Below are 23,767 nucleotides of genomic sequence, written 5' to 3' on the forward strand. Positions count from 1 at the left end.
GGAATTATTATTATTATTATTATTATTATTATTCTGTTTTTTGTGATTGGCTGAGCTGGGGATGAGGGATTATTATTATTATTATTATTGGCTGAGCTGGGGATGAGGGATTATTATTATTATTATTATTATTATTATTTTATTTTTATTATTATTATTTTATTTTTATTTTGGGGTGTGTGTGTGTGTGCGCGCCAGGTTTCCTGAGCAGAGGCTGAGCCCGGCCCCTTGGGCTGCCCGCCAAGGTGACTGAGTTGCCCAGCCCCTCCAGCTGGGCTGGCCAGGTCCCTGGGGAGCTGGTGTGATGGGTTGCCTGGTAGAGGCAGGCTCTCAGATTCTCTGCTTCCGGGGCAGGGTGGAAGCCAGTACAACCCCTGTCAAAGCTCCTTACGGCCTCTTCTTCAGTTTGAGGAGCTGTCCTCTGGGAGTCACTTCCCCAAGAAGGACAGGGGAGTGGCCAGGCAGAGGGTAGAGATGGGTGGCTCAGCGCCTCCAAGCCATTCCTGGAGCTTTGACTGCCCGGAGCCCAGGCTCATGAGAAACAGCCTCTTCCCCATACCTGGAAGACTGGGGCCCCTCCTTGGGGTGGTGAGGAGGCGGGGCTCTCAGCCCCCCCGCCCGCTGCATGGGGTCCCCCTGCGGCCTGGTGGGGAGCGCCACCTTGGACACTTCCGTGCCTGCCCTGCAGGGGCCGCTCCAGGGCCCCGGAGCACAGCGCCCTGCGGATAGGCTGTGCCCGGACCTGAGGCGCCGGCCTGAGGCGCCGGCGTGTCAGGTAAAGGGTTCCCCCTTCCCGCCTGTTCCCTCCACCGCCAAGGAAGGGGCGGGGCAGGGTCCCGGCCCTCGCTGCAGAAGGGGAGCCTCCAGCCCTGCCTGGATGCACCCCTCGGGGCTGCGGGGATCTGTGGGCCTCGGGGGTCTGGGGCACTCCATTCTTGGGGAAGGTAGGGGAGGGGAGACGGCTTCAGGGTCTCTGGAGAAGTTGTGGGGTATCCTGATCTCAGACCTGAGCGCTTCAACTTATTATTTGTGGGGAATGGGGCGCTGGATTCTGTATTTTAGACGATGGTGAGTTAGGCCCAGGGAAAACTGAGGGTGAGCAAGTTCCCAGGGGATGGCCTGTCCGAGCGGCAGCTCCCAAAAACAGGACAGAGACCAGCTAAGAGAAGGGATACAAAAGAGACGCACACAGGGGCAGAGCAAGGCCCTTTAAGGCAGTGAGCGATGGGACGCGCCCGTTCGGGGACCCGAAGTGCAGGGCCGTGAGAGAAGCAGGTTGCGCCGCAGTTTCTTCCTGGTCCAGGAGCAGGCTTCCCTGGGCCATATCTGGGAGGGGCAGACATGTGGGGACTCTTAGCTCTCCTACCATAGGGCAGAAGGAAGGTTATGAATTAGGGAGTGGGGACAGAAGCCTCTGGGAAGAGGGGACCTCGGGATTTTAGCAGCAAGACTCCTAGAGGCAATTTGGCCTGGAGGCACAGGGATGGCCACTGTGACCCAGGAGCCCACCTGGGAGTCTGACATTCTCTATGCTGGAAGATCCCAGAATGGAAGACTCCTAGGCAAATCGAGAGGGACCAGGGCCCTTCAGAGGGTCCCGAATCTTCCCATGGGGAGGAAATGGGAAGCTGACCCTGGGACCCAGCACTGGCCCTACTCAGCCAATTCCTTTTGTGGTAAAAGGGCAGGTCTGCCTCCTGCAGCTTTCCCCTGGAGGGAGTGCAGAGGGCTGCATCCCTAGGAAGGACTATCTCACGCCTGGCCTGCCCACTGTTCTCGCAAGCTGCAGGCTGCTGCCCCAAGCGTACAGATGAATCCGAGTTCTAACAAGCGAAAATCAAAGAGAGTAACCTTTGAGCCATCGACATTACAAGTCTCTTCGAAGTCCCACTTACTGGGTGAGCAGTTAGTTGGTCCTGTATCTCAACTGCGGGTGCTCAGAAGTGGTGATGATTGCCCAAGCCCTTGCTTGAGGTGTACCACCTAATGGGCACACATCTGCCCACTTCTGGCTATCTCTGTCACAGCTCTAGTCTCTGCATGCCTGCCTCCCTGAGAAGCCTGGAGCTGGGCCAGGAACAAGACATTGCCTGAGAATTTGAGTGACACCTCCTGTAGTTGACAGCTGTTCAGGAGAGCCAGAGCGCTCGCTATCTATCTATCTATCTATCTATCTATCTATCTATCTATCTATCTATCTATCTTTTCTTTTGAGACATGGTCTCATTCTGTCACCCAGGCTAGAATGCAGTGGCACCATCATACCTCTGTGCAGCCTTGACCTTCTGGGCTCAAGCAGTCCTCCCACTTCAGCCTCCCAAGTAGCTGGGAGTACAGGTGCGTGCCACCGTGTCCAGCGAATTCTTGGTTATTTGTAGAGATGTGGTCTCACTATGTTGCCCATGCTGTTCTTAAACTTCTGGGCTTAAGGGATTCTCCTACTTTGGCCTACCAAAGTGCTAGGATTACAGGCATGAGCCACTGCACCCAGGCAGAGAAATCTTTAGATAACATCTACATGCCAACAATTCCCAGATTGGTATCTGCAGTCCAGATCTGCAATTCTGGAATTCCAGGCTCTTACATCGAACTGCCGATTGATATCTCCACTTTGATGCCTAGTAGACATCTCAAAATTAATATATTCCAAACTGAACTCTTAACTTTATTCCCAAAGGCAAATCTGTTCTGTTCTCCCACATCAATTAATGGGAACTCAATCTTTCTAGTGTGTCAAGGCCAAAATTCTTGACTTCTGTCTCTCATACGCACATCTAGCCATCAACTATTCCTATTGGTTCTACCTTCAAAATGGATACAGAATCTGATCATTCACTTCTAACCACTTCCCTTGGTGTGAACCACCATCTCACCTCTGGATTATTGTCACAACCTCCCAGTTGGTCTCTTGCTTCTGCCCACACCTCATGCCATTCTCCACCTCTACTCCTGATCTATTCTCAACTGAACAGCCAGAGTGCTGTTGTTAATCAAAGTCAGACCACTTTTATTCAAAACCTGCTCAGGGCTCCTGTCCCCAAAGCCAATTGTCTTTACGATAAGCTATGATTCCCTCATGATCTGCCCCATTAGTACTTTACCTTCACTTCCCACCACTCCTCCCTGCTCCTCCCACTCCAGGCATCCAGGCTTCCTTGCTGTTCCTGGAGCTTTCCAGGCGTGATCCTGCCTCTGGGCCTTCACATTTGCTATTGCCTTGGCTTAGAATGCTCTCTCGCCAGATATATAAATGGCTTGACGTTCATGTCCTTCAAGCCCACTCAAATTCAATGAGATTTTCTTTGACTTCTGTGTATATACAAACCTATATGGGCAAATACAAAATAAAAATTCTTTTATAAGGGTAGTTCCTGTGAAGGAACTCCCTGGTGTGTAAGAAGCTCTATGACAGCAAAGATTATTGTCTCTTTTCTTCCCTGATGGGTCTAGGAGAGTCCTTTTACATAGCAGGCTCTCAGTAAATGTATGCTGAAGAATGCACTTAGTGATTTTCTACTATATACTAGGAAGCATTCTAAATATTTTTTCACATATTAATTTATTTAAATCCACAACAATAATAGATACTATGATGATCATCCCCAGGTTAAGATGTCAGAACTGAAGCTTGGGGGAATTTAATTTGCTCAAGATCACTTCTTACATGTATTAAGACTCATTGTTCATTTAATCCTCAAATAATAACAGATAGTATCATCTTCCCTGTCATACAGATGGGGAAGGTAAAGTTGACAGAGTTTAATTTGCTGGAGATCACAGAGCTGATGAAGCAGAGGAACTGAGCTTTGAACTCATACAGTTTGGTGCCAGGGCCATTGTGCTAGCTCCCGTGCCTTGGGTTCAAGCCCTATTCCGAGCGGCTTTTCTTGCAGGGCAATGTGAGAGGGCAGCAGCAACTTGAACTCAGGCCCATGGCCCATGTTGCTTTGGAGCCCAGTGGTGTCACCAGCTCCTTCTTCTTGCTTTACCTTCTTCCGACTCCACTTGGGGCAAACAGGCTCTATTCCTGGTCTCAACCCTCAGGCTCAGGGAGGCATGCCCTGAAGGCTGTGCCAGTACAGTTGGCAAAGAAGCCTCCCAGGCTGACTTGGGGTTTCAAGTCCATTCACAACCAAAACTTTCAAAGTCAGTGTAGGACAGCCCTAGAAATTTGTGGCCACTGGGAGTGACTTAAAGGTCTCCTCCCAATTGTTCTTCCATCCCGGGCCATACCTGATACAGAAAATCTTCCTTCTTTTTTTTCTTTTCTTTTTTCTTTTCTTTTCTTTTTCCTTCCTTCCCTTCTTCCTTCCCTCCCTCCTTCCTCCCTCCCTCCCTCCCTCCCTTCCTTCCTTCCTCTCTCTCTTTCTCTCTCTCTCTTTCTTTCTTTCTTTCTTTCTTTCTTTCTTTCTTTCTTCTTTCTTTCTTTCTATGGAGTCTCACTCTGTCACCCAGACTGGAGTGCTGTAGTATGATCTCGGCTCAGTGCAACCTCTGGCTCCTAGGTTCCAGCAATTCTCCTGCCTCAGCCTCCCGAGTAGCTGGGACTACAGGTGCGTGCCACCACACCCGGCTAATTTTTTATTTTTAGTAGAGATGGGATTTCACCATGTTGGCCGGGCTGGTCTTGAACTCCTGACATCGGGTGATCCACTCACCTCAGCCTCCCAAAGTGCTGGGATTACAGGCATGAGCCACTGCACCTGGCTGAAAATCTCTTAACTAGTCCCACATGATGGCCTTTCCACTTTGGCTTCCATTGGCCTAGATAAGCTGGTTCTGAGGACCCTGGTAGCTTCTGAACCTCCTTGGTCGACAGCAAGGGAGGGGGAGGATGACTCTGCCTTCCTGTTCCATCTGGTGGAATCAGCTAACCTCCCCCAACTACATCCCTTTTCAGGATTGCGCCAATCAGAAAGAGAAGCCTATGCATTCATACTAGAATTTCTAGAAGAAGAACATATGGTAAGAAAATTATCTGGACCTTTGTGTGAACTGAGGCAGAAAGTAGAAAAAATAAAAAGAGGGCTTATGCCTCCTTGGGTTTTGAGTACTAGCCCTGGCTTGGAAGCCACCAGATACTCAGCCCATTGTTGCCTCCTGACCAGGAAGATCTTTGGTGGCTAGGCCACCGGACAGGGTGTCTAGGGCTCAGATCTTGCAGTTCCCTTCCTGTAGGAAGGATCTTCATCAGAGATCCCTAGCCCCATTGTCCTCCAGAGCCCTACATAGGTGACCAGACATTGGTGAGCAGCAGTCCTGGGGACAGGGATATTGTACTGAGAAAATCAAGTGAGCAATCCATCCTTTGACCTAGTTGATTGGAACCTGGGCTGGGTGTGAGGAGCAGGGGATGGGTGCAGGTCTCAGGTGCTGCCCGTGGGCAGAGCTAAGGGCTGAAGCCCAGCTTATGGGCATCAGTCTGTGTATTGTGTCCTAGTCTGAGTTCGCCAAGCTGAAGTTCCTGAGGGCTGTGGAAACTTTGAGTAGTGCTGTGCGTGCCCAGGCAGATGGCAATATGGACAATTACTATCCCAAAGCCATCCTGGCCAAGAAAATTGAGGTGAGAAAGACCCAAGCTCTTCTGGGAGTTCATTATTCAGGGATGAGGATGACAAGTCCTGGACCTGAGGGCTGGCATCTCTCTCTGAGGGGGTTCTTGTTGTTGTTTTTGTTGTTTTTTTTCCTGGCCTTTCTAGATACTAATTCTTGAAGAATCCACTGAGATTTTGATGGGCAACATGCGTCAGCAAGCCATGTTCTGCATCGTGGCGCTGAGGTGCCTTTCCTGCCCTTACCCCTCAGAGCGCCTGGTCTCTGGTGCTGAGAACATTTGGGTTGGGAGGGAGAGCAAGGTTTGGGGACTTAACTTTTGGCCTGTGGGTGGCAGAGTCCCAGTGGCTGCCACTTTCTCTGCCTGCATCCTGGGGTGGAGGGGGTGTTCTGCAATTGTACTTTTGGGAGCCTATTAGGACATCCAGTGAGCGAAGCTTCCCCAGAAGCCTGGGCCCTCCTTTCCCGGAGGAGAGGCCATTAGAAAGTGTTTGGGGTCTCAGGTCCCCACTGTTTTCCTGCACCGCAGAGAAAGCAGCAGAGCAATTCTCCCAGAGGGTCCTAGAAACATAACCCAGCCTCTCCCAGGGATCCCCAAAGCCCCTTGTCATTCCCTGCCTCTCCCTGAAGTCAGGTGAATCCACCATTCCACTTGTCCCAGAAACTGGATCTGGTAAATGTGGGCGTCTCCAGCCTGTTCTCTCTGCCGCCCATCATGCCCAGCCTGTACCGAAGAGACAATGCAAGTCTCTACCTCCAGGTAATCCCCACCTCTTCATGGAGCTCCACAGGGAGGGTTTGTCTTTGGAGTCACCTCCTGTCCTTTAACTCCCCTCCCTTCTCCTACTCTGATCTCTCTGCAGAGCCCTTGGCCCTGTGGCCCTCGGGCTGCTAAGAAGCACTCTGGCTGTCATACCCTCACCTGCCTTTCCAGGGATCGGCCCATGCTCCCACCCTATCCATGTCCTTGCTCACTGAGGCTCACAGCAGCTTCAGTCATGGGAGGAGACAGTCTGATAATAAAACCCAGGGATACTATGGAGCAACTGACCAGTAGACTGTCAAATCTTCCCAGGGGCCTGCAGTTTTTTATTTTATTTTTAATTTTTAAATTTTGAGACAAGATCTCACTCTGTTGCCCAGGCTGGAGTATAGTGATGCAATCATAGCTCACTGCAGCCTCACCCTCTGGAGTTCAAGCTATCTTCCCACCTCAGCCTTTGTAGTTTTAAAAATTGATGTTTCCTGCCGGGTACAGTGGCTCACGCCTGTAATCCCAGCACTTTGGGAGGCTGAGGCAGGCGGATCATGAGGTCAGGAGATCAAGACCATCCTGGCTGACAAGATGAAACCCCAGCTCTACTAAAAATACAAAAATTAGCCAGGCGTGGTGGCAGGCGCCTGTAGTCCCAGCTACTTGGGAGGCTGAGGCAGGAGCATGGCGTGAACCTGGGAGGCGGAGCTTGCAGTGAGCCGAGATCACGCCACTGCACTCCAGCCTGGGCAACAGAGCGAGACTCTGTCTCAAAAATAAATAAAAAGATAAATAAAAATAGATGTTTCCTGAACCCAGTGGAATGAATCTAATGCGGAGAGTCCCACAGGGTCTGGCTCCTGGGGAGAATGGCCCAATGCCTACATTTTACCACTGGCTCACAATTTGGGCTGGACCTGGGGTCCAGTCTTCATTGAGGGCAAGAAAGGTCAGCACCAAGGAAGATCAGAGTGTGGCTGGCTATGAGAGAGAGAATGCCAGGGGTGGCAGAGCCAGGCTGGCCCCACTTCCTTCCTCCAGAGGTAGGGGACAAGGAGATAGGGGAGGGCCCCTAGGGAGCCGAGCTGGCACTGTAGCAGTCTGTTCTGGACACTCCCTATCTCTTCACTTGTCAGACAGTCCAGGCCTTAGATGACATGTTGCAGGCTCTTGTGATGGACGGTATGAACCCCAACATGCTCATACTAGAACACTTCCTGGAGGTAAGTGGCTGTGGAAATCAAGGAAACTGAAAGTCCATATTAATTCTAGTATGTTTGGGAGGAAAGGAAAAGAATATCAGGATAGCCTGGGTGTCATTCTAGTCCAAAGACCATTGGTTCTCAAGCCTCAGCGTGCATAAACATCACTTGAAGACAAATTTCTGTGTCTCCCACAAAATATCGTTTTGAGGATCACATTTTTGGAAACATAGCCAGCTAAGCTGAGGACCCATTTCCGCCCAGGACTTGGACATATTGGGGCTTCAATGGTAGTAACATTTACATCCCTGCCAGACTTTAATCTTCAAAGTATTTTCCCCTTTTGCAGTGTCTGCCGTTGCTCTGTGATAAAGAAGACCTCAGTGCTTAACCATCAGGCTACTTTTATATCCCTTAATGTAATCCCCACCAGAGACTCAATGTACTCCTTTAACTGTCTTTAGAGCTTTAGAGCGTTTCAAATATTCTTAGTTATGACAAATAGTTATCTCCTGAGGGTAGTTTGAGTTGGGGAAACAGTCAACAGTCACTTGAAACTGACTTTCATGAACAGGATGGTAATCCATTAGGGTAATGTAATTTTGCATAAAACATTAGGTGTGACTACAAAGAAGGAGACAAGATTGCCCAGGCATCTTAAAAAAAGACCTTGACAAGGCCGGGCACGGTGCCTTACGCCTGTAATCCCAGCACTTTGGGAGGCCGAGGCGGGTGGATCACTTGAGGTCAGGAGTTTGTGATCAGCCTGGCCAACATGGTGAAACTCTGTCTCCACTAAAAATACAAAAAAATTAGCTGGTCATGGTGGCAGGCACCTGTAATCCCAGCTACTCGGGAGGCTGAGGCAGGAAAATCGCTTGAACCCAGGAGGCGGAGGTTGCAGTGAGCTGAGATCATGCCATTGCACTCCAGCCTGGGCAACAAGAGTGAAACTCCATCTCAAAAAAAACCCCAAGAAACCTAAAAAAGACTTTGACAAGGACTTTAGCTAGAGGGAAATTTGTCCACATTTGGATGAGTGACATAGTTCTTTTGGAATGTACCATCTCTGGTATGTTTGTTGAGAAGGATTTTTGTGCTTTTTAGGCAACCTTGCTATAAATGTAAGAACAAATGTTCTGTTGTTCTTGGAGTCTGTGGGAAACAGAGATGCAAAACTTTGGTCCTGGTCAGCGTAGAGTCTTCAAGAGATCCATTACTGGGGTTCTCATTATCCAAAGATAAATGGTGCCCTGCAAAAGCACCACCTGAAACAGGTTCCAACATTTTGTATAAAATAGTGGAGAAATCAATTTACCTTGATATATAAAATTAAAAGTATAAAAACAAGTTATTTTTATGTGTAACAAAATTTATTTTTGCTACTTTGAGGTAATTCTCAGTCAAGTGTGTATATTTTAGACATATTTTTCCTACAAAATGACATGATGGCATAATACGACATCATTTATTTCACATTTGACTTTGCAGAGCTGGATCAGAAAGGTTGAATTTGAGGGCTATATGGTTTTCTTAAGGGCCCTCCTTTTTCTTTTGTCTTCTTTTTTCCATTTTAAATTAAGGTATAATTTACATATAGTATAATTCAGCTTTTAGTGTGTAGATCTGTGGGTTTTGACAAATGCATGTAGTCCTGTAACTACAGCCACTATTAAGCTATAGAGCAGTTCTATCACCCCCCAATTCCCCCATGACTCTATGGTCAACCCCTTCCCCATTCCCCATCCCTGGCAATGGTTGATTTGTTTCCTGTCCCTATAGTTTTGCCTTTTCTAAAATGTCATCTAGGTGCAGTGGTTCATGCCTGTAGTCCCAGCACTTCGGGAGGGCAAGGTCGGGGGATCACCTAAGCACCTAGGAGTTTGAGACCAGCCTAGGCAACATATGAGATCCCATCTCTACTAGAAATTAAAAAAAAAATTATCTGGGCATGTGGTGTGTGCCTGTTGTCTCAGCTACTTGGGAGGCTGAGGTGAGGGGATCGCCTGAAGCCCTAGAGGTTGAGGCTGCAGTGAGCTGTGATTGTAATACCACACTCCAGCCTGGACAACAAAACTAGACCCTGTCTCGAAAATAAATAAATAATTAATTAAATAAGATAAATAAAATGTTATCTAAGGCCGAGTACTCCAGCCTGGGGAACAAAGAGAGACCCTGTCTCAAAAATAAATAAAATAATTAAAATGTTACCTACGGCTGATTATAGTGGCTCATGCCTGTAATTCCAGCACTTTGGGAGGATCACTTGAGCCCAGGAGATCAAGACCAGCCTGGGCAACAGTGAGACCCCCATCTCTACAAATAATAAAAAAATTATCCGGGCATGGTGGTGTGTACCTGTGGTCCCAGCTACTTGGGAGGCTAAGGTGGGAGGATCACCTGAGCCCAGGAGGTCGAGGTTGCAGTGAGCTGTGACAGTGCCACTGCACTCCAGCCTAGGTAATAGAGGGAGACCTTGTCTCAAAAAAAAAAAAAAAGACATCTAAGTAGCATTATCCAGTAGACAGTCTCTGGAGTCTGTCTTCTTTCATTTAGCATAATGCATTTGAGATTTATTCTTGTTGTTATGTGTATCAGTACTTTATTTCTTTTTATTTTTTAATTGAGTAGATGGATCACAGTTTGTGCATTAATTTTCCAGTTGAGGAACTTTGGGGTTGTTTCTGGATTGGGGTGATCACAAATAAAGCTGCTATAAATCTTTGTGTGCAGGCTTTTGTATGAACATAGGTTTTAATTTCACTTGGGTAAATCTCTTGGAGTGGGATTGCTGTGTTGTATGGCATGTGGATGTTTGACTTTATAAGCTACTTCCCAGCTGAGCGCAGTGGCTCCCGCCTGTAATCCCAGCACTTTGGGAGGCAGAGGAGAGCGGATCACCTGAGGTCGGGAGTTTGAGACCAGCCTGACCAACATGGAGAAACCCCATCTCTACTAAAAATACAAAATTAGCCAGGCGTGGTGGCACATGTCTGTAATCCCAGTTATTTGGGAGGCTGAGGCAGGAGAATTGCTGGAACCTAGGAGGTGGAGGTTGCTGTGAGCTGAGATCACACCCTCGCACTCCCAGCCTGGGCAACGAGAGTGAAACTCCATCTCAAAAAAAAAAAAGGAGGGGGGGATACTTCCAAAGTGTTTTCCCAAGAGGCCATTTTCCATTCCCACTAGCAATGTGTAAGAGTCCCAGTTGCTCTGCATCCCTGCCAGCATGTGGTATTGTTAGTGTTTCCTTTTAGTCATTCTTATAGATGTGTAGTGGCATCTCTTTGTGGTTTTAACTTGCATTTCCTAGTGACTAATGTTGGGCACCTATTCATAGACTTGTTTGCCATCTACATGTCTGCTTTGATGAAGCGTCTGTTTAAATCTTTTGCCCATTTTTTTATTGGGTTGTTTTCTTATTTGGGGGTTTGAAGGCTCTTTATTTTATTTTATTTGAGATAACATCTCACTCTATTGCCCAGGCTGGAGAGCATTGACACCATCACTACTCGCTACAGCCTCGAACCTCCCTGAGAGACCTTCCCACTTCAGCCTCCTGAGTAGCTAGGACCATAGGTGTGCGCCACCACGCTCCGCTAATTTTGGAATGTTATGGGCAGGCACAGTGGCTCACACCTGCAGTCCCAGCACTTTGAGAGGTTGAGGTGAACAGATCACTTGAGGTCAGAAGTTCGAGACCAGCCTGGGCAACGTGGCAGAACCCTATCTCTACTAAAAATACAAAAATTAGCCAGGTGTGGTGGCATATGACTGTAATCCCAGCTACTGAGGTGACTGAGGCAGGAGAATCTCTTGAACCTGGGGGGAGAAGTTTGCAGTAAGCCAAGATCATGCCACTGTACTCCAGCCTGGGCGACAGAGTGAGACTCTGTCTCCAAAAAAAAAAAAAAAAAAAAAAAAAAAAAAAAAAAAAATTATGTACAGCTACGATCTCCCTATGTTGCCCATACTGGTCTTGAGCTCCTGGGTGCAAGCAATCCTCCTGCCTTGGCCTCCCAAAGTGCTGGGATTACAAGTGTGTGAGCCACCACGCCCAGCCTTGAGAGCTCTTTGTATATTCTGGATATAAATCTTTTGTCAGATATGTGATTTGCAGACATTTTCTCCCATTTTGTGGCCTGACTTTATACAGTGTCTTTTTTTTTTTTTTTTTTTTTTTTGAGACAGAGTCTCACTCTGTCGCCTAGGCTGGAGTGCAGTGGCACGATCTCAGCTCACTAAACCTCTGCCTCCCCGGTTCAAGCAATTCTCCTGCCTCAGCCTCCCAAATAACAGGGATTACAGGTGCGTGCCACCCTGCCCGGCTAATTTTTGTATTTTTAGCAGAGACAGAATTTCACCATATTGGCCGGGCATTCATTGAATGCCCACATTGTGTTGAACTCCTGCCCTCAGGTGACCCACTCACCTCAGCCACCCGAAGTGCTGGGATTATAAGCGTGAGCCACTGCGCCCATCCCTGGCCACTCTTAACAGTATCTTTTGAAGAGCAGGTAGTTTTTCATTTTGATGAAGTCCAAATTATTATTATTTTTTATGGTTGTATTTTGTTTATATTATTTAGGAATTTTTGCCTTCCTTAAGTATTTTCTCATTTTCTTCTAGAATCTTATCATTCTAGATTTTAAGTCTGTGGTCAATTCTGAATTAACTTTTGTATTGGACGGTCAGGTATATGTTGTAGTTCATTTTTCTTTTTTTGGCACATGGCTGTCCATGATGGGGTTCAGTGCTCTGGGAGAAAGGCTACCCTGAAGGACATCTGTCCAGCAGCTATGATACAGGACACACTTTCCCAAAAGTTTGTAGCAAGCAGGACACAGGCCTCTTTTCCCTGGTGGGATCTCAACCTAGTGTAGTAATAATAACACTTACAGGGTTGCTGGGAGGATAGAGTGGGTTATTCTATTCAGAATACTTACCTGTGTCACTATTATTAACCTCCAGGAATTAATGGCTCTGAATCTCATCCTTCAGAGACCACTTTACCCCTTCCGCTGGCCTAGCAGGTAGGGGTTTGCATGGATATGCCACCAAGAGAGCCCCATCTCCCCACCTTATCCCATTCCTGCTTACCCACTGCTTTGTAATTATACATCTAAGGCACAGTGCTGTCTTTAAACATTCCTCTCACAAGAGACCCAGAAGGTAGCAGGTGAAACTCTGGAGACTTTTTTTTTTTTTTTTTGAGACAGAGTCTTGCTCTGTCATCCAAGCTGGAGTGCAAAGGTGTGATCTTAGCTCATTGCAACCTCCGCGTCCCGGGTTCAAGCCATTCTGCTGCCTCAGTCTCCTGAGTAGCTGGGACCACAGGCATGCACCACCACACCCAATTTTTTGTATAGCCCCGGTGACTCTTAAATACATCTTTGCTTTGCCAAGTTAATGGGGGCCTGCCACAACTCCCTCCTTTTTGTCTTTTTAGCAGTCAGGGATGTGGGAATCAGGAGAAGGAAGGGAGCAGCACTCCCACAGAAGGTGTTCACAAGGTCTCTTTACTCCTTTTCCAGATCATCTTACCTTGGTCATTACTGTCAGACAAAGTGCACGAACAGATGCGGGCCTTGGGCACTATTTCCCGGCTGCTGAGGTTTATTTGCAATTTCCCGGAACTGTCAGTAAGTGCTTGGAGTCGGGGAAAGGCTGACTCAGCAGGCCCTGCTTCTCTGCACATGGGGTACCTGAGAGCCTCTGGCTCTGCAGGGGGTTACTGGGAGGTGGGTGGTCAGAGTGTCCCTCTTTTTTTTGCATTAGTGACTTTTCTGTTCCTATGGGGTAAGAGGTTTGACTTGTTTGCTTGGTCTGCCCTTGGCCAAGTGAGTTCCAACTGGCTGGATACATCTCAGCCTTGCTGGGGGACCGCTAAACAGCTGAGTTGGGTCCACAACTTCCCACTGGCTAACATGTTTCAGGGATCTGGCTGCCCCATTTCCCTGGGTGCTGCTTTGAAAGGTTTTTCTTGGCCAGGGAGAGTGTGGAGCTGTTGTGGTGAGGGGATACATGCAGGCAAATGATTCAGTGGTGTGGAGGGGTGGGGAGGTTGGAGAGGGATGGTGGCCACAGTATGGGGAAGCTCCTTTTCGGGTGATGGGGAGTTAACCAGTTTCCTCTTTGGGGCAGCACATGGAGGAATTCTCAATGAGTGGGAAACTGATGAGCATCTTTGGCCTCTTCTGCATGGGCTGCAACCACGAGATCAGCATAGAGGCATCGGAGGCATTGCATTACCTGTTCAAAATCCTTGCGCTTCAGAGAAGTAAGCAACATGAGCCTGGGTAGCCACTGGGCTGCAGCCATGGGAGCCCATGAATAACAGGAGCACATAAGCACTGCTCATTGAATGCCCACTTTGTGTCAGGCGCACGATGAAGGGCAGCTCCTTCTCACGAGGGCAGAGTAAATATGCTATGATGCCCCAAGATGAGGGATCCTCGTTACAAGTAGATCTGGAAATTTTATCTGGATGAGCTCCAACCCCATTGCTGATGCAATGCCCTCTTGTGAGAGATTCTAAGAGATTCTCAAGGAAAAGAGGAGCTAGGCTTGCAGCCACCTATGGAATCAACTTGGATACTCAATATTTCCCAGTGGTCTCAGCCTTACTGCTAGGCCTAAGACTGGGAAAATGAACATCTTTTCTTTGGGAACAAATTTGGGAGTCCCAGATTGAGCCCCTCTTTGCTCAAGGAAAACAAAAAAATACAAACAGTCATATACACTTACAGAGGTGCCAGGAGGATTTGCAAATATCCCTAAAAGGAGCTTCAAAAACGCTTACTTCTCATGGTTCAACAGGGCGTACTTCTTACGAGGGCATTTGCTCAGCACCCATGGGTAGAAAAGTCCACATTCTGGCACAGCGCAGGAAGAGCTGCAAGGACCAGACTGAGTCCCCAGCCGCATTCTCCCTCCACCCATTGGCCTGGTGCTGGGGAACTCTTCCCACTCTGTTGAGCAAATGTTATTTCACCCATTTCACTCTGTTGATCTTCTCTGAGGTTTGGAGGGGAAATAAAGAAGGGTGTCTTCCTATTTCCCTGTTAAGGCCCTGCCCCTTAATTGTTGTTTTTGGACTGAAGGTGTGAAACAGAAGACAGAGACTATCCTGAAGGATTTGCAGAAGCATTTCCGTGGAGCATGGCTTGCCAGCCTGCAGGATCTAACACTGGTAACTATCACTCTCCACAGTGCATGAAATGTCCAGATGGGGAGCCATGACAGGGAATAAGGAGAGTTGGGGTGGGGAGATTGTAGAGGGCCTGGATGGGGCCACAGAGGAGTAATCCTTCACCCAGAGGAGTGTCTCCAAAGCTCAAGGTGTCATGGATAGCAGGCTGGAGGGGTAAGACCCATTCCCTAGCTGCACTTGAGTTGACTGAGGCTTGAAGTCACTGAGAGAGTTTTTTTGTTTGTTTGTTTGTTTGTTTTTTTGTTTTGTTTTTTTAATAGAATCTTCCTCTGTTGCCCAGACTGGAGTGGCGTGATCTCAGCTTACTGCAACTCTGACTCCTGGGTTCAAGTGATTCTCTAGCCTCAGCCTCCCGAGTAGCTGGGATTACAGGCTCATGCCACCACACCCAGCTAATTTTTGTATTTTTTAGTAGAGATGGGGTTTCACCATGTTGGCCAGGCTGGTCTCGAACTCCTGACTTCAGGTGATCCACCCACCTTGGCATCCCAAAGTGCTAGGATTACAGGCGTGAGCCACTGCGCCTGGCCAAGATAGTTCTTTAAAAGAAATATAGTCAACGCTATTCTCCTCCTACAGATTGTGCCTTTGTACTTTATTTGTAGCCTAGCCCTAATTTTTTTTTATTCAGTAAAGATGTATTGGTTGTCTTAGCCAGGCGCTGTGGCTCATGCCTGTAATCCCAGCACTTTGGGAGACTGAGACAGGTGGATCACGAGGTCAGGAGATCGAGACCATCCTGGCTAACACGGTGAAACCCCCCTGTCTCCACTAAAAACACACAAAAAATTAGCTGGACGTGGTGGCAGGCACCTGTAGTCCCAGCTACTCGGGAGACTGAGGCAGGAGAATGGCGTGAACCCGGGAGGCAGAGCTTGCAGTGAGCCGAGATCGCGCCACTGCACTCCAGCCTGGGCGACAGAGCAAGACTCCATCTCAAAAAAAAAAAAAAAAAAAAAAAAAAAAGATGTATTGGTTGTCTTAGATATGGTGTCTCCAGGCTCAATCAACTCAAATCACTCCAGTCAGAAATCCAGGAGTCATCCCTTGCTCTTTCCTCTCCCTCACTCTCCACATTCAATTCAACACCAGGTTTGTTCATTCTGCCTCCTAGATAGCTCTTGAATTTGTCCACTCTGCTCCAGCCCCACTGTGGGGCCCCCAGAATCTCTTGCCTGGGTCACTCCAGCAGCCCCTTACTGATCTTCCTGTTTCCAACTATGCTTCTTGTCACATCATTTTCTATGCTACAGTCAGAGAACTGCATTTCTAAAATGCAATTGCTGAGATGTATTATTCCCCTTCAGACTTTGCACTGACTCTCCACTGTCCTCATTCTAAAGTCCAAACTTGTTCACTTGACCCACAAGACCCTTCATGATCTGGTCACTGCTGTAACCGTCCTGCCTCATCTTGTCTCAGTCTCCCTTTTCCACCTGGCCCAGCTCTCCCTTGCAGGACACAGTAATTAGGCTGAACTTCCTTCCACTCCAGGCCTTTGCATATTCTGTTCCCTCTGCCAGGAACTCTGTCTTTCTTTTTCCTTGGGTCTGAATTATGGCGGTAGGGGAAACAAACACATCCTGCTTCACATGGCAGTAGGAAGGAGAAGTGCTGAGCAAAGGAGAAAAAGCCCGTTATAAAACCATCAGATCTTGTGAGATCTAACTCACTATCACGAGAACAGCATGAGGGTAACCACCCTGATACATGGGGATTATGGGAACTATAGCTCAAGATGAGATTTGGGTGGGAATACAACCAAACTGCATCACTCACATAGCACTATAACCGCCTGTTTACTTGCCCTGACTTGATGGTAAATTCCTTGAGAGTAAAGGCATTGTATGTCTTAGTTACAGTTTTCCTGAGCCCCCAGCAATAGGACCAGGCACAGAGCTGAGCCTCAATATTGTTTGAGTGAATGAGCTTCACGTGGATATGCAGGTGCAGGCTCAGAGACATGAGACATGTCTGCTGTACCTAATAGCAGTCCTACTTGCTTTGGAATGCTGCAAGCTTACTAAACATCAGAACTCATTTCTGATGGACTCATTTGCTTGCATTCCAAATAGAAGTAGAAATGCTTTTTGCATTGTCCTCTGTGTCAAGCTGTCTGGACCATTACTCCTTCCTGGAGATTTCAGAGCTGGTGGCACTCTGAAGCTTGTTTCACACCATAGAATAGCCAGATGCTGGTCAGGGACTGCCTCCACTGGCCCCTGGTTGATTGGTCTCTTTGGAGGCCAGAGGCTTTGGGACAGACCCAAGTTGGGATGCTGGCATCGTGGAGACAGCTGTTCTTCTTTCTTCAGTTCTTCAAGAAATACCTGACCCCTGAGGAGAGAGCAGATATGATCATGGTGAGCATGGAGGCCATGACCAACACCAGCAGGCATGACATCTCTGCAGCTTCCAAGATGTTAAAGATGATCCTGAAGTACACGATTCCAGAGATCGGGAAGGTAGCAGCTCTGGGGGACCTAATGGTTCAACGTCAATTTAAGGATTCTTTCTTTCTGTTCTGTTTTGGGTCTTGTTGTATCTCCTACCAGTTTGAGTTTAAAGAATCACATGCTTCAACCCATGGGAGAAAAGGCTAAATGAGGAATAGTTTGTGATTGTGGAAAAGACTCTTCTTTGGGAGGTGTTGACCATCTGGCCTCTATCTCCAACAGGCTGGGAAGAAGAATTGAGTCAAAGCTATAGCAGACTACTAGGGGCTGCTAGGACCAGGAGAGACCTCAGTCTTTCTTCCTGCTTCCAGACAGTATTTGATATGTTAGATCTATAGGTGCCTTCTTCTTTCTTCAGGAGGGATAATTCAGGGGTGTGTGTGTGTATATAAATATAAACATATATATATATATACACACACATCCACAAACTTATGACACACTAACATAAATAGAGATGAAATACAGAGACTCCTTTATGAGAGCTGGGACTGGTTCTCAGTAAAATTAAGACAGCATAGGGCTGGGCACAGTGGTTTACAGCTGTTATCCTAGCACTTTGGGAGGCTGAGGTGGGAGGATCACTTGAGCCTAGGAGTTTGAAACCAGCCTGGGCAACATAGCAAGACTCCATCTCTTAAAAACATTAATAAAAAAATTAATACAGCACAGTTTAGCAGTCCTTTTTATTATAGTATTTTAAAAGCTCTTATGGACTGATGGAGGCCCTCTTATTTTAATGGCCTAACCCACTTCTCTAACTCACTTATGACCTCTCCACAATAGGTTCTATGAGCAGTTCTGGGATCTTACACTTTCCACTTCTCTGGCCTGGATTGCCTTTTGATTGAATGCCTCAGAGCAGACCGCTGATAAGTTGAAGGGGACCCCAAAGATCAACTACTCTAACTCCCCACTTGATGCTTGTAATCTCTTTTGAAGGTTTTAAATCTATTTTGTATGGAATGCTTCACAAATTTACATGTCATCCTTGTGCAGGGGCCATGCCAATCTTCTCCGTATTATTCCAATTTTAGTATCCATGAAGCAAGCACAATGCTTGTAATCTCTTTGAGAGCACCCCAGACCACTGGACAGCCAGATGGTGCTGAAAGCAATCTTGAGGCGCTCACTACCTTAAACCATAGCTCATTTGTATTTGTAAACTACTTTCTTTTAAAAAAATTTTAATTTACAAAAAGGATGTATATTTATGGCACACAACATGCTATTTTGAAATATGTGTGCAGCCGGGCGCGGTGGCTCAAGCCTGTAATCCCAGCACTTTGGGAGGCCGAGACGGGCGGATCACGAGGTCAGGAGATCGAGACCATCCTGGCTAACACGGTGAAACCCCGTCTCTACTAAAAACTACAAAAAACTAGCTGGGCGACGTGGCGGCACCTGTAGTCCCAGCTACTTGGGAGGCTGAGGCAGGAGAATGGCGTGAACCCGGGAGGCGGAGCTTGCAGTGAGCTGAGATCTGGCCACAGCACTCCAGCCTGGGTGACAGAGCGAGACTCTGTCTCAAAAAAAAAAAAAAAAAAAAAAAAAAAAAGAAATATGTGTGCATTGTGGAATGGCTAAACCAAGCTAATTAACATATCAATTAACTCACTCTTTTTTTTGTAGTGAGAACGTTGAAAATCTACTGTCTTAGCAAATTTCAAGTATAGAATAGTTATCATGTTGTACAATAGATCTGAACTGATTTCTCCTGTTTAAATGAAATTTTGTATCCTTTGACCAATATCTTCCCAGTCCTCCTCACCCCTAGCCCCTGGTAACCACTGTTCTACTCTCTGCTTCCATGAGTTTGACTTTTTTAGATTCCATATCTAAGTGAGATCACCCAATATTTGTTTTGCTATACCTGGCTTGTTTTGTTTTTCATAATGTCCTCCAGGTTCATGTATATTGTTACAAATGACAGGGTTTCCTTCATTTTTAAGGGTGGATAGCATTCCATTGTGTATATGCCACATTTTCTTTATCCATTTATCTGTCGTTGGAAGCTTAGGTTCTTTCCCTATCATGGCTATTACAGAAGATTCTGCAGTGAACAGGGGAGTGCAGTTACCTCTTCCAGACACTGGTTTCATTTTCTTTGACTGTATACCCATAAGTGGTATTGGTAGTTTTACTTTTAGTTTTTTGAGTAACCTCCATCGTGTTGGAATTTTCCATAATGGTTGTGCTCTTTATAAATGAGAAGGCCAGGTACAGTGACTCACACCTGTAATCCCAGCACTTTGGGAGGCCCAGGAAGGAGGACCGCTTGAGTTTAGGAGTTCAAGACCAGCCTGGGCAATATAGTGAGACCTCATTTCTACTAAAAATCAAAAGCATTAGTTGTGCATGGTGGTGCCCACTTGAGTCCCACTAGGGAGGTTGGGTTGAGAGGATCGCTTGAACCCAGGGGATGGAGGCTGCAGGGAGCTAAAATTGCATGACTGCACCCCAGCTGGGACAATAGAGCTAGACCCTGTCTCAAAAGAAAAACAAAATGAGAAAAGGCTCAAAGAGGCTATGAGCCTTAATTACTGAAGTTTCATCACCAGTTATTAGGTGACAGACACCGTTCCAACCAATTCAGATGCATTAACTCAGAACTGTTGACGTGGGTAAAATCGTCCTCATGTTTTGTGTGAGGAAATAGAGCGCAGAGAGGATGAAAAGCTTTCCCAAGGTCACACAGTTGGAAAGTGAGGAGGTGCAATTCACATCCACGGAGTGTGACTTTAGAGTTCATGCGGACCACCACCTGCTGCCTCCACCCTACATGGCCAGTAAACAGCAAGGACTGACTCTTCCCTCCCTCCCTTATAGTCTTGAGGCCACGTGGAGGCAGCAATCCTATGCCCTCTGCCTTCCTGTCTCTAAGTTACTCATTCTCAGATTCTTCCTTCATTCTTCATGACATGGTTTCCAGACATGGTTCTGGTCTCCCCTGGCTGCTCTAGAATCTATTTTGTCCCTCTTAAAATACCGGGGTTGTTCCGTGGTGGGCAGGTGTGTATAAAGCTACCCTTAAAATCCAAGGAAGCTGAGAGGTCAAAGAAAGAGGTTGATGAATCCAGTTTCTGAGAAAGAAACATTTAATACTGACTTAAAAACAAGCCATACTGGGGCCAGTGGCTTACGCCTGTAATTCCAGCACTTTGGGGGGGCCGAGGTGAGCGGATCACTTGAGGCCAGGAACTCAAGACCAGCCCGGCCAACATGGTGAAACCCTGTCTTAACAAAAAAAACAAAAAAAAAAAAAATTATCCGAGCGTGGTGATGTGCAGCTGTAATCCCAGCTACTCTGGAGGCAGAGGCAGGAGAATCACTTGAACCAGGGAGGCGGAGATTTCTTTGAGCCCAGATCACATCACTGTACTCCAGCCTGGGAGGCAGAAGGAGACTGACTCAAAAAAAAAAAAAAAAAAGAGTGGGTGTGGTTACTCACACCTATTATCCCAGCACTTTGGGAGGCTGAGGGAGGTGGATCAGCTGAGGTCAGGAGTTTGAGACCAGCCTGACCAACATGACAAAACCCCATCTCTACTAAAGATACAAAAATTAGCCCGGCATGGTGGCATGCGCCTGTAGTCCCAGCTACTTGGGAGGCTGAGGCAGGAGAATTGCTTGAACCTGGGGGATGGAGGTTACAGTGAGCTGAGATTGCATCACTGCACTCCAGCCTGGGCAACCAAGCGAGACTCCATCTAGAGCAAAACAAAACAAAACATAACGGAAGCCAAGTCCCAGGAGGCTGCGAGAGGAGATGGTCGACCCCCCAGCCATCATCTGCCATGTCCCAGGGCTTCTATACAATAGGAGTCAGACATGGTGGGTGTGCCTCCAGTCCCAGCTACTGGGAGGCTGAGGTGGGAGAAGCACTGGAGCCCAGGACTTCAAGGCTGCAGTGAGCTATGAGCATGCCACTACCTTGTCTCTAAGAAACAAACAAGCAGATATACCTTAGAGAAGGAATGTGTAGGACAATTAAAATCAACCCCTCAGGAAAAAGCAAGAATGCTATGCAAATCTGCCCTAAGGGCAGGATTTATGGCAAGGGTTGTTTTGACCTAAGGACAGGATTTACGGTAACAATAGATAAAGTAAGGCCGGTGTGGTGGCTCACGCCTGTAATCCCAGCGCTTTGGGAGGCCCAGGCAGGCGGATCAGGAGGTCAGGTGATCGAGATCATCCTGGCCAACATAGTGAAACCCCGTCTCTACTAAAAATACAAAAATTAGCTGGGCGTAGTGGTGAGCGCCTATAGTCCCAGCTACTCGGGAGGTTGAAGCAGGAGAATTGCTTGAACTCAGGAGGTGGAGGTTACAGTGAGCTGAGATGGCACTACTACACTCCAGCCTGGCGAAAGAGGAAGCTGTCTAAAAAAAAAAAAAAAAAAAAAGAAAAAAAAGTAGATAAAGTAGAAATCTTAGAGGTATTCTGGGAACAAAGATTAATCAGAAGTCAATATGGTGGCCAAAACGAAAAGAAAAGAAAAAAATAAAACAACAACAACAAAAAAGAAGTCAATATGCTGGGCCAGGCACTATGGCTTATGCCTGTGACCCTAGCACTTTGGGAGGCTGAGGCAGGTGGACTGCTTGAGCCCAGGAGTTCAAGACCAGCCGGGGCAACATGGTAAAACCCTGTCTCTAATAAAAATACAAAAAATCAGCTGGGAGTGGTGGTGTGCACTTGTAATCCCAGCTACTCGGGAGGCTGAGGCATGATAAAACCTGGGAGGTGGAGGTTGCAGTGAGCTGAGATCTCGCCACTGCACTCCAGCTGCATGGGTGACAGAGCAAGACTCTGTCTCAAAAAAAAAAAAAAAAAGTCAATATGGTGGATTAGCATCCAACATGGGGTTGCTTCAGGCCCCATAGGGTCCAAGACAGTCCACAGTCCTGAGGGTGTGGCCTGACTAGAGCAGAGTCTGGTGGGACAGTGACTTTTTTGGTCTGGACATGCTGTGTATGCATTATGTGCAGCCCTACAGGTGAAGTGGGTGCCTAGTTATGTGGATGCTGGTGATCTGGTGTCGAGTATCTGGAAACAACTTCCTTTTCCCTCATTTCAGGTGCCGGAAATCATCCAGTACATTTACTACCACATGAACAGCATTACAGAAACCACAGCCCAAAAGACCATTAAGAAGATCCTGTATTTGCTGTCCCAGTACTACACTGATGAAGTTATCCTGACACTATTGAAAATAGAAGATCAGTCACAAAAGTAGGTGACTTTCGATCCCATAAGTACATGCCCCCCAGTAGTCTATTTGCTTCTTCTTAAAACATATTCAGGACGGGCACAGTGGCTCACTTCTGTAATCCCAGCACTTTGGGAGGCCCAGGTGGGCAGATCACCTGGGAGTCAGGAGTTCGAGACTAACCTGGCCAACATGGTGAAACCCCCATCTCTACTAAAAATACAAAAACTTAGCTGGGTGTGGTGGCGGGTGCCTGTAATCCCAGCTGTTTAGGAGGCTGAGTCAGGAGAATCCGCTTGAACTTGCGAGGAAGAGGTTGCAGTGAGCCAAGATTGCGCCATTGCACTCCAGCCTGGGCAACAAGGGGGAAACTCTGTCTCAAAAAAAAAAAAAAGAAAAGTCGCGGCTGGGCACAGTGGCTCACGCCTGTAATTTCAGCACTTTGGGAGGCTGAGGCGGGTGGATCATCTAGGGTCAGGAGTTCGAGACCATCCTGGCCAACATGATGAAACCCCGTCTCTACTAAAAATACAAAAATTAGCCGGGCGTGGTGGCGGGGGCTTGTAATCCCAGTTACTCAGGAGGCTGAGGCAGGAGAATCACTTGAACCTGGGAGGCAGAGGTTGCAATGAGCCACGATCATGCCACTGTACTCCAGCCTGGGAGATAGAGTGAGACACTGTCTCAAAAAAAAAAAAAAGGTTTATATATATATATATATATAGCTGTTCTAACAAGCGTGTGGTAGCCTCTCATTGCGGTTTTAATTTGCATTTCCCTAATTCAATTGCAACTAATGATGATGGGCATCGTTTCATGTCTTTCTTTGCCATTCATATATCTTCTTTAACCAAGTATCCAAGTCTTTTACCCATTTCAGTTGGGTTGTTTTCTTATTGGTGAGTTTTGAGAGTTCTTTATATATTCTGTATACAAGTCTTTTATCAGATACATGATTTTCATGTATATCTCCCATTTTGTGGATTGTCTTTTCATTCTCTTAAGAGTTCAAAAGTTTTTAATTTGATGAAATCCAGTGTTTTGTTTCTTATGGATCATATTTAGGGTCATAGGTATTTCTTTCCATGTTTTCTTCCAGAAGTTTTAACTTTCGTGTTTTATATTTATGTTTATATTTCACTTTTACTTAACTTTTTAGAAAGCGTGATGAATGGGACTAGGTTCAGTTTGTTGCATATAGAAGTCTAATTTTTCCAGCACCATTTGTTGCAGAGATTATCATTTCTCCACTGAAGTGTCTTTGCACCTTTATCAAAAATCAATTGATGGCTGGGCGTGGTGGCTCACACCTGTAATCCCAGCACTTTTGGAGGCCAAGGTGGGAGGATCACTTGAGGTCAGGAGTTTGAGACCAGT

At 47.0% G+C, this 23,767-nt stretch overlaps 1 protein-coding gene and 1 non-coding gene across 2 annotated transcripts in view; one reads left to right on the plus strand and one right to left on the minus strand.

Moving 5' to 3' along the window:
• Nucleotides 1-625: 625 nt before the first annotated feature.
• LOC111550986 (maestro heat-like repeat-containing protein family member 7) overlaps nt 626-23,767 on the plus strand; it is a 51,563-nt gene continuing 28,421 nt past the window's right edge. The window contains exons 1-12 of the mRNA XM_031934746.1: nt 626-944; nt 4,901-4,965; nt 5,441-5,563; nt 5,700-5,855; nt 6,215-6,313; nt 7,444-7,530; nt 12,481-12,542; nt 12,959-13,151; nt 13,654-13,789; nt 14,613-14,701; nt 17,038-17,187; nt 22,259-22,413. Of these exons, the coding sequence (XP_031790606.1) occupies nt 626-944; nt 4,901-4,965; nt 5,441-5,563; nt 5,700-5,855; nt 6,215-6,313; nt 7,444-7,530; nt 12,481-12,542; nt 12,959-13,151; nt 13,654-13,789; nt 14,613-14,701; nt 17,038-17,187; nt 22,259-22,413 (1,634 nt within the window). The remainder of the gene's footprint in view (nt 945-4,900; nt 4,966-5,440; nt 5,564-5,699; nt 5,856-6,214; nt 6,314-7,443; nt 7,531-12,480; nt 12,543-12,958; nt 13,152-13,653; nt 13,790-14,612; nt 14,702-17,037; nt 17,188-22,258; nt 22,414-23,767) is intronic.
• On the minus strand, nt 18,133-18,235 carry LOC111551000. Its single transcript, XR_002734228.1, has one exon. It is a non-coding gene; the product is annotated as a U6 spliceosomal RNA (small nuclear RNA).

The sequence above is a fragment of the Piliocolobus tephrosceles genome, chromosome 1 (genome assembly GCF_002776525.5).
Source record: "Piliocolobus tephrosceles isolate RC106 chromosome 1, ASM277652v3, whole genome shotgun sequence".
Lineage (NCBI taxonomy): Eukaryota > Metazoa > Chordata > Mammalia > Primates > Cercopithecidae > Piliocolobus > Piliocolobus tephrosceles.